The following is a 15,686-nucleotide window of genomic DNA, read 5'->3' on the forward strand; positions in this document are numbered from 1 at the left end:
ACAGAAACAACAGGTGCTTTCTTTTTTATTTTTTTAATCCTCACCCGAGGATATTTTTTTCATTGATTTTTAGAGAGAGTGGAAGGGAGAGACAGAGAGAAACACTGATGTGAGAGAGACATGTCGATGGGTTGCCTCCTGCAGCCCCCGACCAGGGCCAGGAGCCTACAACTGAGGTACGTGCTTTTGACAAGAATCGAACTCAGGACCCTTCAGTCTGCAGGCCGACACTCTATCCACTGAGCCAAACCAGCCAGGGCAACAAGGTGCTGTCTTAACAAGAACTCCCTGTGGGAGGGCAGCGCCCATGCGTGGTCATCTTGCTGCTCCCTGAAGACTCAGCCCAGGCTCCATTCCCCTTTGGCCCGGAGACAGCAGCGCTGCTTGATTTTCTGTAAAATGCCACCACAACCTCCCCTAGGAGGCAGCATCCTTCATCTTTGCTGCCTGGCCACTAGGAAACCACACCAAACTGGGCAGGAGCAGGCTGCTGTTGCCATGTGCCCGGCTTCCTGAGGCCCCAGGATCATACTGTGCTGTCGATTATGCACCTGCCATGGGCCAGTGCGCGTGCAATCTCTTCGCATGCCCTGCAGAACGAGTCTCCACAATGGTGCTGAGATAGGTATTCACCTCCGGCCGGGGAACCAGGCAGTCTGGCTTCAGAGCCCATGTCTTAACCAGAGCTCTGAGTGGACGGGAGGAGAGCTGCCGTGGAGCCAGTGCAATGGGAAAGGTCGGCATGGCCTGGGCTCGGCCCCGCAGCTGCAGGTGACCTTGGGGAAGTGGTGTTTGCTCAGCGCTAGCTTTCTCATCTCTAACACGAGAATAACAGCTTCAGAGGGTTGTTATGAGGGTTAAAGGCGATCTTATGAACCACCTGGCACGGAAGGTGCTCAATAAAAGTTCTGTTACCCAGGCCCTGGCAAACCTCCAGCCCAGGGCCACGTCCTTCCAGCCTCGCTCTGCAGGCAGGAACTAAAGGGGGACAGGGTGCCGATGGAGCATCACCCGGGGTGCCAGGCGCTGTGCCCGGGTGCCCAGGAGGGGCAGCCAGGCAGGGGCCTGTGCCCTGCGAGGTATTAGGATTCTGGCCCCCATGTCAGGACACTGTTGCAACCTCCTCTGCGCCATCAGCCCCTGCCCTGCCCCACCCTCAGCCACCTGCAGGGCCCCTTGGGTGAGGCGGGCAGGGCAGAGCAGGGCAGGGCTGAGCGGGAGGCAGCAGGGCGTCATTATCACTCCCAGCACAGGGCTGGAGACAGAGTTAAGCCCGGACTTCTTATCAGCTTCCCAAGCCTTGTGCTGCAATGCAGGGCCTGGCTCTGAGGCATGGGGGCTGGAAGGCAGGGCCCTGTGGTCACTGCCGTCGGCCTTCCTCCTCTGCAATGGTCCCCTGGGCAGGAACGGGAGGGAGCCTGGGAAAAACGGAGCGTGCCCCCTGCCTCGGAGACCCTGTCACCCTAAGCAGGCCCTTCCCTGTCTAGTTCCCATCTGTCATTGGGAGTGGAGGGGCAACTGGGTGAGATGACCCCCTGTGACCACCTGGGAGGGAGCCGTGGTCATCGTGTGTATAGACCACTAACCTGGGCCAAGTGGAAGGGAGAGACAAGCGCCTGCAGCACTAGTTTGAAGCAGAGCTGAGTGATAACTGACTCCCAGCTCAGTGCTCTTCCCACCCACACGCCCTGACCTCTAGAAGGTCCATGGAGGAAAGCTCTAGAGGTGATGAGGGGGTAGGGTAGGGGTCACTCCTTGGCTGCAGCCCAAGGGAAGGCAGGGATGGCATGGCTTCGTGAGGTGTGGAGAGCAGATTCCAACAATGGACCCTGATAACACCCCTCCTTTTACTAGGATCAGTGGGACTTCAAGAGGTGTGTCTGAGAATCAAGAGCAAGTTCAACGGAAATGGGGAGGGAGGAGAAAAGGAAGGTGGGTGCAGCTCAATTGAGGCCCCCAGCCTGGCAGGAAAGACTATCTGCGGGGCCCCAATGCATAACAGAAAGGGGGCAGGTGGGGGGGGGATAAAAAAAAGAGGTGGGCTAGGTCCCACTTACCCGTAGAGGAGCAGCAGTCCTAGAAGTCTGAGGCTGGTAGAGACTAGAGAGACCTAGGATCCTCATCCCACAGGAGGGGTCAAGGCCTCCTTGGAGAATATGAGGAAAGTTACATCTGTGCTCAGGCTGTCAAGGAGATGACTCACTCTGGCTTAGGACTTGGGAGGCCTTGCCTGAGACGGGGAGAACCCCCTATGTAGCTGGAGGCAGGGACCTGGTATTGAAGAGAAAACCACAGGCTCAAAACGGCATCACTCGTGCTAAAGCTCATGATGCCAAACGTAGGTTTAATACCTGATCTAACTGCAGTTTCAACCTCTCCCAGAAAAGTCATCTCACCCAGGCTGGAATTTTCTTGTCAAGCACCAATAACATAATCTGTCATGTAGGCCCTCTCCATCCCCCATAGGAAAAAAAAAAAAAAGGCAATCTGAATGGCAAAACCCTCCCGTTCTCTTCCCCCGAAAAAGACATTCAGGCCCCAGAATAACCTTTCTTTTCTTTTACTCATAGCTCCCTTGCCCCACTCTTCTTCCTATAAAAACCTTCCTTTTTATACCACCCCTCAGAGTACCCTTCTAGATGCTAGATGGGATACTGCACAATTTATGAATCATGTAATAAAGCCAATTAGGCCCTGGCCAGTGTGGCTCAGTTGGCTGGGCGTCGTCCTGGGCACAGAATGGTTGCTGGTTCGATTCCTGGTCAGGGCACATGCCTGGGTTTCGGGCTCTATCCCTGGCAGGGGGCTTACAGGAGGCAGCTGATCAATGTCCTCATATTTGATATCTCTCTCTCTCTCTCTCTTTCTCTCTCTCTCCCTCTCCTTTCCTCCTCTGTCTCTAAAAATCAATTTTAAAAATAAAAAATAAAAAAAAACCAAGTAGATCTTCAAGTTTACTCTGTTGAATTCTGTTTTTTAACACTGGTAAGTGAAGTCCTGATGACCAGCCACCCAGCTCTGAACCAGTCGGGGCAGTGAGGGGGTGGGCAGGGCAGGACTAGGCCCACCCAGACCCTGGGACTTGGCCTCCTCAGCCCCCTGCACAGCCGGGCTGCAGGTAGATGCCACTCCCGAACCAGCCAGTTCCATGAATACCTCCCCACCCCGGCCTTGGCCCAGGTTCCTGGATCTTGTCCACGCTGGACCAGGCCCAGGCCACCCCAAGGACTCGCACTTGGGAGTGGACCTGAGAGCTCTGCGGGTGCCCCATTTCACCAGCCCGGGCTGAGCTGTGCCCCCTGCACACAGACAAACTCACACAGATCCGTGTTTCACATACACACCTAGGCTCAGGGGCCGAAAAGGCCTCATACCTTCCTTCCTTCATCATGTGACCATGGGCAGCGAGCTTCCCAGGCTACCTGAGGCTGCTTCAGCTTTGCTGGTAAATGCGGGCTCTCGGAATTTTAACTGTGGCCACTTACGCTGTTTACAGCAACACTCACACTGGGCTGCCCTTTTGCTTGCCGGGGAGCAGTACTCTGCACCCCTCCCCAGACACCAGGGCAATGCTGAGTTAAGCAGAGCTGAGAGCTGAGAAAAAGCATGAACCCCAAGGGGGCTTGGGGTTTGGGGAGACACTGGGAGCAGGGCAAAGGGGATGAGAAATAGCTGGAGTCCTGGGGTTGCACAAGGCTGGCCAGGAGCCTCAGAGCCAGGGCCAGAGTGGCTGGTGAGGCTGGGGCTGGACAGGGACAGGCCCTGGTGGCCACAGCCGGTGGAGTTGGGAGGAAGAGGGAAAGGCCGCTTCTCGAGAACTCAGCATATGAGAACTGGAGCCCCATCCTGCACTGTAGGTCGCCTGGAGAATGAGCTCCTGCCCCCAACACACAAGCACATGCAGGCTCACAGAGGCATGACCACCCCCACAGGCCCCTGTGATGTTCAACTGACCGCTTCACCTTCATCACCACCACCTACCCCCCACCCCCGATTTCACCTGGCTACGGGGGAAGCAGGGTGGTTGCTCCCCGATCCTCACCTCTGAAGGCAGCAGTTCTGAGACTTCCAATGCAAGGAAGTAGGGAGGCTCCCGAGGCTCCCACAATGCCCTGATACAGATGGCAGGGTCACATGGGCACTTGGTAAAAATTCCGATTCAAATTCTCGCCCTCCCCCACCCCATAATTCTGGGTCGGCGGCCGGGGGCCCAGGTAATTCTGAGAAGGTTGTCTTTGGAGAAACCCTGGGTGTTTTTAGCTGTGTGGTGGAGAAAATAACGACAACCATACTGCTGTGTTCATTGTGCGCCTACTGTGTGCACCTGTTTTGCAGGCACCACCTCACTCACTCCAGCCCCTGACCACCTTTCAGGAAGGTGCCATTATTTCCAAGAGGAGCCGCAGTCTCCTGTGGACTCCCGCATACACCACTCCCTCAAGGGGCCTGCGGACTCACAGGGCCTGGGGCCCTGCGCAGGAACAGGACCGGACTACCCTGGGAGGGACCAAGGTGAGACCCACTAGCAGGAAGAAGCAGGGCCGGACTATGGTGAGACCCCCACTCTCCACCTCCAGGGATGAGGATCGCGAGGGCCCACTCCCAGACGGAGGGCCAGCCCCCACCCACCCAGGTGGCTCCAATGCCTCGGGTTGGACCAGGCCAGGCTTGGCGAATTCCCAGGCAGCGGGCGCCCCCTGCAGCCAGACAGCGGTGTGGCAGGGCGGGGCCGGATCTTTCCCGAGGCTGACATCCCTGACGTGTGGGGGTTTTCCCTTAAAGGCAGGCGGCCAGGACAGCTACTGTGGGTTTTATGGTTGGCCCCATTTTAAGAAGGAGAGAAATCTGAGTGTCTTGCCCAAGGTCACAGAGCCAACTAGTGTTGGACCTTCCTCCCTCCCAGGGTCTTTGTCCCAGCCCCTCACACCCAGGACAGACACACGCAGCAGGGCAATGGTACAGCAGGAAAAGGGTGTTTAATGGACTTGGGGGGTGGGGGGGGATGGTCTTGGAATTCCTACCAAGGGCGGGGCTCAGGAGGTGAGGTTCGGGTGCAGGGACTCCTGGCATCGCTGGGTGTGACGGGGCAAGCCTCATCTGGGGGCCTCCTGCGGCCGGGGCAGCACTGGGCCTGCGTGGAGCTAAACGAAGTGGGTGTGTGGGGTCTTTTCCCAAGCCCCTGCCCCACAGCTCAGGGCCCACCTGCTGGGGAGCAAGAAACTGTCCAGCCGCCACCAGCCCCAGGCAGAGCAAAGGGAGTGGGCTGTCACCATAGAATGTCATGGCACCCCCATTGGACTTCAGAGAAGAAAAATGACTTTAAATAAAGGAAACTGAATTATAATTATAAACCATTGGGCTCGTTTCAGTCCCCATTACAGCTAAGGGAGCTGAGGCTCAGAAGGGTGAGTGACCGCCCAAGACTAACCAGCAGTGAGAGGTGTGGGCTCTGTGTCTCCGAAACCAGGCGTTACCTGGCGGACTGTGGCCCCACCTCCAGCGCTCCTCCCTCTATAAGCCCCTCCCTTGAGCGCTCTAGCTTCAGAGCCAGCCCAACATTGGGGTGGGGGGCTTCCCCCCTAGCACCTGTACAACCCGGAGGCACCCCTCTCCCAGCACACACTCACTACTCACCTCCTGGAGGGCTGCCGCCTCCCCACTCCCTGGGGGAGCATTTCCTGATCCGTGGGGAGCCAGAGGTTGGGGCTGGTGGCCAGACACAGGCCCAGGGACGACTGAGGGGTTGAGTGCAGAGGGGCACATTGGGCAATGCAGGTTCTGCATGAGCACCCAGTCCGGCTCCACCACCCTCTGCAGCCAGACAGCTTTGGCCATGTACCTGGGGAGCAATAAGCCAGATGCAAGGGGTAGTGGCCCCCCTGGCCTGGTCCCCATGCCCCCTCAGCTTAGGGAACACATAGCCCAGGGCTTGGGCTTGCAGGGAGCTGGGGCCGGTCTTATCCGGCCTGCAGTATCCCTCTACTCCATTTCTTAGGACAAGAATGAAAGGAAGTAGGGAGGCTCGGGGGCTCCCACAATGCCCTGAAGGAAACCTCAGAGAACAGTGAGTGTGAGGGTCTGGGAGCTGTGCTAAGAGGCCAGGAGAGATGGCCCAGCTTCCCCCCACCCCACCGGCTCCATGGGCCACTGCTTGGACCTCTGGTTTGCCAACTTACTTGGGTCCCAGCGGTGCACAAATTGCTAAATACCAGTTGCTGGCGCAGCCCTGGTCAAAGGGGTTGTATCCCCACAGGTATCGGCACTGGAGAGGGGTGTAGATGGAAAGAGGAGCTCAGAGCCAGCAGGACTGGGCAGACCACCCCACTGGCCCGCCCTCCCAGCCCAGCCCAGGGCTGCTGCAAACTCAGAGGGCAGAGAGGCCCAAGAGTGAGCTGAGGCCTCCCCTACCCAATTCTGAGTTGCTCTGTCCAGGCGACCCTGGCACTGCACCCACCTCTCCTGCCTTCTCAGGGATCCTTCCCATCTCCTTGTACCCCCTTTGGCAGCATCTTCCCCACCTCTGTCTCCTTTGGCCACACACATTCTCCTACTATGTCCTTCCAGATAGACGTTCAAATCTTCCGTTGGCTGACAAACTGCTCCAAAGACAGTTCCATATACACACATCCTGCTCCCCCACTTCTCTACTTTCCTACCTCTCGTTTTTTTCTAAACGTGTGCCTTCCCTGAATTTCACTGTCTGGACGGGCGGTTGTATGGAGTCCTGTCCTATTTCCCTAACCAAATCACACGGCCCTGGGGAACCTGGGCTGAAGGTCCTGAGCACCCAACGCAGGAGAGGGCAAGTCCGCCCCAGGCGCACTCTTGACCAGGTTCTCTTCCTCCCTTGTCCCTCCCTCCATCCATGAGCCTTGGGCCTTCCTGAGCCCCATCTGACTCCCCAGCATAAGCCAAGTCTCACTCAGACTTCGAGAGCCTTAGCGACAAAATGTTTGTCATAACCAAAGCTCTGCCTCCCACCAGCTCCCCTACACCCCGTTCCTGTCCCTAAGACTTTGATCTCCAACAGTCTTCTCCACCCAAAGGAACCAGGATTGCATGCAGGGCAGCTGACGCCTGGGGTCGGAAAAGTCAAGACGGCTCCAAAGAGCAACACTAACCACTGAGATACTTGAGTTCTGCCTGCTTAAAGATGCCTAAAGCACTGGAGGGAGATTGGCACTCTATTCACAATTTTAATTAAATGGCTCAAAGAGCTTGATCAAGTTGACAATCAGAATTATAGAGAAATAAATGCTGATGTATTAGATGTATATGAAGTATAGGAAAATGTCTATGGTTCAATGCTTAAAGGCATGATCATTATTTAATAAATTCATAAGACCTGACCAATAAAGCAGACCACCTTCCTCTCTCTCCCCACATAGGACCCTCTGAGATGTGAATGGAATGCAGCAGCTCTGAAGTTTCCAAACTGTCCTCTCTCACTGGCTCCAGACCTGGGTCTCCTGCCCCAATCCCATGTTTCAAATGCCCTGACAGTCCACAGGACCACAACCAAGTAGGCGTCTCCTCACCCCATCTCCTGCCCAACCCCCTGCTGCCTGGGCTCTCCCCCTCCCCCAGGCGGGCATCAGGCTTCTCCCTCTCCCTCTCTCCTTCTCTTCCAACACATTGATGATTCCTTTGTTTGTAGGTTCACTCATTTACTCATAAATATTTTGGGGCCTCAACAATGTTTCAGGCACTGTGCTGGTGGAAGAGCAGGCCCAGGCCAAGACCGCAAGGCGCAGGCAGAGCGGCAGCTGGGCCACAGAGGCTGGGGAAGGGCCACTGCAGGTGTGTTCCGTTTCAGGTGCTGCTGTGTGCAGCCGGGGAAGATTTAGTCTGAGGGCTGCCTGCCAGCTTGGCCACTTGGAGAGTGCAGCACCAGTGTGACGCTGAGGAAAGAGGCTGGGCCAAGGACGGCGAAAAATGGCACTAATGAGCACAGACAACTCTTTCAGGACATTTCGCTGAGCTGGAGGGGAGAGTACGCAGGTGACGTGAATGCCTGTGATGTTAAGGGAGGATTTTGCTTTGCTTTTTAAGATGAGAGAGACATGAACATGTGTACATGATGAGGGGAAGGAGTGGTAACAATAACAACAGCGCATACAGCACTTACTTGTACCAGCCACAGTTCTGTGACTTATGCATGTTAACCCAGGAGGCACCAGGTGGCTAAATAATATACCCAAGATCTCCCTGTTGGTATGTTATAGAGCTGTGGTTTGAGTGTATGTACTCTGGCTCCAGAGTCCTTGCTATCAAGCACTGAGCAAGTTGTGTCACAGGATGGAGGCAGGATGCAGGTCCCTGAAATGGGGCCTGCAGGCAGTGGGAAAGAGCCCTTCCTGGTGAATCAGAGTGCAAACTACATTTAGGTTTCTTAGGCTGAAGATCCTGGATTGGGGGGTATGGGTGGGGGCATTCTGAGCAGTGGAGGAAGGGTGAGCCACAGGATGTAGGAAGGGAGAATGCTGCCCCGAAAGAGGCTGAAATGATGGACTGAAGCTTGAGAGAGAAAACCCATAGACCACAAGGGGTTAATGAGGAAGGGCTGAGCGGAAGAGTCACAGGTGGGCTGGGAACCAAATACGGGGGGAGTGGAATGATTGAGTGGTGACTAGAAGGATGGGAAGTGGTGGGCAAAGAGGATTCCTCTGTGTTGTCAGCTGTCTCAATAACTCTCGCTCCTCCCTCTTTATAGTGGCACACTACAATCTTCCTAAAACAGTCTTTAGAAGTCATTGTTCTGAAGGAATCCCATGGCAAGAATGTTCACTTTTGCCACTCCTCCTCCACACTGTACTGGAAGCTCAGGACAGTGCAGAGAAAGACATAAAGCCATAATGTTGGAAAGGAAGAAATAAAACTGTCCTCATTTACAGATATCATGGTTTTCTATGTAGAATCAACAAAAAAGCTATTAGAACTAATAAGAAAGTCTAGCAAAATTATAAGATCCAAGACCAACATACAAAAATCCACTGTCCTGCACCACATAATGATCATATGGCCATGCACTGCCTAACTACATTTGGTCAATGGCAGACTGCATATACAATGGTGGTCCCACTTAGATTATAATGGAGCTGAAAAATCCCTATCAACTAGTGAGGTTATAGCCACTGTAACATCATAGTGCAACACATTACAACTATCTACACTATTCATATATATACATATATATTCATATACAGTGCAGTAACATGCTGTATAGGCTTGAGGCCTAGGAGTGATAAGCTATACCATATATCCCAGGAGTGAAGTGGGCTATATCACCGAGGTTTGTGTAAGTGCACTCTATGATGTTTGTACAACAACAAAATTGCCTATGAGGCATTTCTTATAGTTGAGTGATGCATGACTGTAATAGTAAACAAAGGAAAATGAAAAAGTTTTTTCAGTTATAAAAGCAGGTCAGAGGAATGGTGGCATGAGAGATCCCCTTGGCCTTTACCCCTAAAATTTCAACAAGTTAATCAACTATAATTCAACAAAGAATTCCCTACTCAATACAAAGGCATGCCTGAGAGAACTGCACACTGAAACATCTAAAGGTGGGCAACCAGGAAGACATAAATGGGAAGACAAGAAGGGAGGATCGTGTAGATAGCCCACTGGTGCAGCCCTGTAGCCAGGAGCTCATGGCATGGCCTGGAGAGGGGAGGAAGCCAGGGGTAGCAGGCACTTCCTTCAGCCAGGAGGACAGAGAGCTTCGGGGGGAGGGGCTGTCCCACAGGGCAAGTGGAACTAAAGGTGGCTCAGCCAGTGGACGTCTGACAGAGCACAGGGTTCTACCACGTGGCTCTCCACTACTGGGCCGGGTGGTGGTGTTTCAGACAAGAAATGGAACCACAGAGCCCTGTCACCACTTGGACTCCCAAAACTCACCTCCAGTAGCCCAAGGAGCATACTGTCTGTAAACCAAGAGTTATTGCAGTAGAACCACTGTTTCCCTCTGTGATTGATCCCCAGGTGGGGTGCTTGGAGTGGGACCCCAGGGAGGTCAGGGGTTGCCATTATAGTGAAGGTAAAACAAACCCCACCCCCAAGCAGTGCAGCTGTACTGTTTGAGGGAAGCCAGGGAGGTCAAGTCTGAGAAATCACAGAGGTAAAAAAAAATCTTGCAATTCAGCACCATCTACTGGAAAATAGAAGAACGACCTCTTCAGAGGAAGCTGCTATAGAAGACCATTAATATAGACAGATGTACATGCCTAGACAAAGGAGGAGAGCAAAGATGATCAGAAAATGAAAAATCCCCAGAAACCAAGCTGGTACACATAAAAATATATGATATAAATAACAGATTGCAAGATTGTAGTTCTGAAAATATTCAACAAGATGCAAGAAAATTTGGACAGGCAATTCAATGCACTCAGAAAACAAAACAAGTACTTTACCAAAGAGGTTGAAACTTTAAAAAAGAACCAATCAGAAATCCTGGAAATGAAGCATGCAATTAGGAAATTGAGAGCAATCCCCATCAAAATCCCAATGTCATTTTTTAAAGAAATATAATGAGAAATCATCAGATTTGTATGCCAATGTCATTTAAAGAAATATAATGAGAAATCATCAGATTTGTATGGAACCATACACACACACACACACACACACACACACACACACACAAAATGATAGCCAAAGAAATCCTGAGGATAAAACAAAAACAAAAAACAAAGCTGGAGGTATCATGCTACCTGACTTCAAAGTATACTACAGAGCAATGATCATCAAAACATCATGGTATTGGCAGAGAAACAGACACACAGATCAGTGGGACAGAATAGAGAGCCCAGCTATAAAACCACGTGTATATGGACAGATAATTTTTGACAAAGGAGCCAGAAACACACAATGGAGTAAATACAGTCTCTTCAATAAATGGTGCTGGAGACACTGGAAAGCCACATGCAAAAGAATGAAACTGGATTACAGTTTGTCCCACGTACAAAAATTAATTCAACAATGATCAAAGACTTAAGTATAAGATCTGAAACAATAAGTTACATAGAAGAAAATATAGGTACCACACTTATGCACCTTGGTCATAGAGAACATTTTATGAGCTTGACCCCAAAGACAAGGGAAGTAAAAGCAAAAACAAATGAATGGAATTATATTAAACTAAAAAGCTTCTGCACAGCAAAAGAAACTGACAACAAAACAGAGAGGCAGCCAACCAGATGGGAAATGATATTTGCAAACAGTAGCTCTGACAAAGGCTTAATTTCTAAAATATATAAATAACTCATTAAACTCAACACCAAACAACCCCATCAAAAAGTGGGCAGAAGCCCTGAAAATATACCTCTCCCAAGAAGACATACCAACAGCCAATAGATATATGAAAAGTTGTCAACCTTACTTGCAATTAAGGAGATGCAAATCAAAACTATAATGAGCTACCACCTCACACCTGTTAGAGTGGCCATTATCAACAAGACAAGCAATAACAAGTGTTAGAGAGGTTGTGGACTATGTAAAGCAGTCTAGTGATTCCTCAAAAAATTAAGAATAGAGCTATCATTCGACCTAGCAATCCCTCTCCTGAGTATATACCTGAAAAACTAGAAAACATGTATTCGCAAATATATAAACACCCCTATGTTCATTGGAGCATTATTCATGGTGGCCAAGACATGGAAACAACCAAAATGTCCTATGATAGAGGACTGGATAAAGAAGATGTGGTCCATATACACAGTGGAATGCTACTCAGCCATAAGAAAGGATGAAATACTGCCACTTACAACAACATGGATGGACTTTGAGAATATTATGCTTTGTGAAATAAGTCAATCAGAAAAAGCTAAGAACCATAAGATTTCACTCATATATGGAATATAAAACTGAAACTCATGAACATAAACAGCAGTATGGTGATTGCCAGAGAGAAAGGGGTGGCGGGTGAAAGGGGTCCTAATATATGATGATGGGATATTTGACTTTGGGTGGTGGGCACACAGTACAATACACAGATCTTGTAACATGGAAACCCACACCTGAAACCTATATGATTATAGTAACCAATGTCACCCAAATAAATTTAATTTAAAAAGGGAAAAAGAAAATTCTGTAAGGTTGTTAGATGCAAGAGTAAAAATTTATCTCATTTAAGATTAACAATTGCATCTAGCTAATAGAAAGTAAAACTGTGTAAAAAGCATTATAAAGTAGCTAGAAAAATATTTAACAAAAGATATGCAAGGCTGTTATGTATAAAATTATTGAAAGATGTTGAAGAACACAAGTAAATACAGAAAATAGCATAAACTTGAATAGGAATATCAACAGAGTAAAGATGTAACTAACCTGATGGGATTGCAATGAAAACATCCACAGTAATGATGGTAGAATTTCACCAGGTAATCTGCTGTTAAGGTGGTATTTTGAGTTCTAGAATGCCACCTTGATTCAATCTTTAATTTCTTGGAAATATATACTTATTTTACAGTAAAAAAAAAGTTATAAAAGCACAAAAACAGGAAACAGAAAAAATCTAGCACAGTATATGCAAGATCTATATATGGAAAACTGCAAAACACTAACAAAAGAAGTTGAAGAAGACGTAAATAAGTGGGGAGGTACACCATGTTCATGAATTCAAAAACTCAATATCAATTTTCCAAACTGACCTGTAGGTTCAACACAATCCAAATGAAAATCTCAGCAAACATTTTTGTAGAAATTGACAAGCAGATTCTAAAAATTATGTGGAGGCCCAGCTGGTGTGGCTCAGTGGTTGAACACCAACCTATGAACCAGGAGATCATGGTTAGATTCCCAGTCAGGGCACATGCCAGGTTGCGGGTCATGGCTAGATCCCCAGTGGGGGGCATGCAGGAGGCAGCCAATCAGTGATTCTCTCTCATCATTGATGTTTCTATCTCTTTCTCTCTCCCCCTTCCTCTCTGAAATCAATAAAAAAAAAAAAAATACATATTTTTGTTGATTTCAGAGAGGAAGGGAGAGGGAGATAGAAACATCAATGATGATAGATCCCCAGTGGGGGGCATGCAGGAGGCAGCCAATCAGTGATTCTCTCTCATCATTGATGTTTCTATCTCTTTCTCTCTCCCCCTTCCTCTCTGAAATCAATAAAAAAAAATACATATTTTAAAAACTCTCTGAAATCAATAAAAAAATAAAAATAAGAATTATGTGGAAAATCAAAGGAACCAATAGTCAAAAGAACTTTGAAAAAGAACAAAGTTGAAGAACTCACAATGTGTGATTCCAGAACTTAATATAAAGCTACTAGTCAAAATAGTGTGATATTGGCAAAAGAATAGAGATCCTCAAATACACCCACACCTATATGCTAGTTGAATTTTGACAAAGGTGCAAAAGCAACTCAATGGAAGCAAGATAGTCTTTTCAACAAATGGTGCTGGAAAAAACCCATATGCAAAAAAATAAATTTTGACCCATACCTTGTATCACATACAAAATTTAACCCAAAATGAATTGTAGGCCTAATTATAAATTCTAAAACTTCTAAAAGAAAACATATTTTTAAAAACTTTGTGATTTGGGGTTAAGCAAATATTTCTTAATTATAACATCAAAAAGCATAATCCATAAAAAAAACAACGGATCATGTACTTCATCAAAATACTGCCCTAACCAGTTTGGCTCAGTGGGTAGAGGAGCGTCAGCCTGCGGACTCAAGGGTCCCAGGTTCGATTCCGGTCCAGGGCATGTACCTTGGCTGCGGGCACATCCCCAGTAGGGGGTGTGCAGGAGGCAGCTCATCGATGTTTCTAACTCTCTATCCTTCTCCCTTCCTCTATGTAAAAAATCAATAAAATATATTTTTAAAAAATTCAAAATACTATTAAGAAAATAAAAAGAAAACGAGATGACAAGCCACAGACTGGGAGAAAATATCTAAATCCAGACTACATAAAGAACTCTTAAAACTCCATAGTTCGAAAACAATCTAATATTTTAATGGACAAAAGATTGTAACAGACTTTTAGTCAAACACACTCATATGGCAAATAAGAACATGAGAAGAGGCCCAACATCATTAGGCATTATAAAAATACACATTAAAACTACAATGAGCCCTAGCCAGTTTGGCTCACTGGATAGAGAGTCGGCCTGGGGACTAAAGGGTCCCAGGTTCGATTCTGGTCAAGGGCATGTACCTTGGTTGCGGGCACATCCCCAGTAGGGGGTGTGCAGGAGGCAACTGATCAATGCTTCTCTCTCATCGATGTTTCTAACTCTCTATCCCTCTCCCTTCCTCTCTGTAAAAAATCAATAAAATATATTTAAAAAAAAAACTACAATGAGATACTTCTACACATTTATTAGACTAGCTAAAATCAAGAAAAGAAAAAACACACAAACAAATCCGACAATGCCAAATGTTAGTGAGGATGCAGAACGACTGAGATTCTCATGCACTGCTTTGGGAATGCAGAATGGAACGGCCATTTGGAAGGCAATTGGCAGTGGTGAATGGCTAAATAAGCTGTGGCACATCCATCTGATGGAATAATACGCAGCAACAAGGGGAAAACTACTGATGTGGATAACCACATAGATGATTCTCAAATACATTATGCTAAGTGAAAAAAGCCAGACTCAAAAGGCTTTGTTTCCATTTATATGAGACTCTGGAAAAGGGAAAACTATAGGGATAGAAAACAGATCAGTGGTTGCCAGGTTGGCAAAGAGAAAAACGGAATGAAAAAGGCCATGAGGGAATTTGGGGGGGGGGGGATAAAAATGTTCTAAATCTTGGTTATGGGGGTTGGTTACAGGGCTGTAGGTGTTTGTATGTTTAAAAAAAGAATCCTATCATGGCTCCCAGGAGTCCACTGCACCAAGACCAAATTCTCCACCTGAGGTTCTGAGCCTTTTAAATCTGGCCAACCCCAAGCAGTCCACTTGACTTCTATGCCCTCTCCTGCTCCAATTGACTATTTCTTGCCTGGCCATTGTGGCCCAGTAGTTGAGCGTGGACCTACAAACCAGGAGGTTGGGGTTCAATTCGGGGTCAGGGCACATGCTGGGGTTGGCCTGCAGGAGGCAGCCCATCCATGATTCTCTCTCATCACTGATGTTTCTCTCTCCCTCTCCTTTCTCTCTCTGAAATCAATAAAAACATAATAAAATGAAAGACAATTTCTTCACCATCCTATCCTCATTCCGGCCACCATCAGGCTCCCCTGCCTTTTTGCTAGCTGGCCCCTCACCAGCAATGCTCTCCCCCGTCTTCTGCCCATCAAAACCCCTAAGTGGCGCCTCCCACCCTACACTGAGCTGTCAGTTCCCTCTGAGTCTGTGCTACACGTTGTAGGACAGGCCCCTCGGAGTGTTCACAGGTGTCTGGCAGGTGTTATTCTGATTTCAACAAAAGCGCAAGACATAGCCTTACTCACCTGTGCGCCTCCCGCCCAAAGTACCGCACACGCGGCCCAGCACACAGTAGGCCCTAGATGCAGTGCACGCAGGAGGGAGAGTGACCGCCGGGGTGAGATCTGAGCTCAGACTGGGTCTGTAAGGGCTAACGAGGCATCTTCGAGGGAAGTCAGGCCATCAGTGACCAGGGCGGTGGAGAAAGAAAGTGCGGAGGTGCCCGAGAGGCCAGGTGCCCACCCCACCGCCCCATAGAGCGGCGCCCCGCTGGGCCCCGCATACCTTGCCCTCGCAGGAGC

The 15,686-nt window shown here is 49.1% G+C and overlaps 1 protein-coding gene across 1 annotated transcript in view; it reads right to left on the reverse strand.

Moving 5' to 3' along the window:
- Nucleotides 1-4,202: 4,202 nt before the first annotated feature.
- The window catches only part of ZDHHC19 (zinc finger, DHHC-type containing 19), a 14,387-nt gene continuing 2,903 nt past the window's right edge, over nt 4,203-15,686 (reverse strand). Inside the window, exons 6-8 of the mRNA XM_014545234.1 lie at nt 6,177-6,291; nt 5,635-5,839; nt 4,203-5,131 (exon numbers count right to left, since the gene is read on the reverse strand). Of these exons, the coding sequence (XP_014400720.1) occupies nt 5,018-5,131; nt 5,635-5,839; nt 6,177-6,291 (434 nt within the window). The 3' untranslated portion in view covers nt 4,203-5,017. The remainder of the gene's footprint in view (nt 5,132-5,634; nt 5,840-6,176; nt 6,292-15,686) is intronic.

The sequence above is a fragment of the Myotis brandtii genome, unplaced genomic scaffold, assembly GCF_000412655.1.
Source record: "Myotis brandtii unplaced genomic scaffold, ASM41265v1 scaffold4, whole genome shotgun sequence".
Lineage (NCBI taxonomy): Eukaryota > Metazoa > Chordata > Mammalia > Chiroptera > Vespertilionidae > Myotis > Myotis brandtii.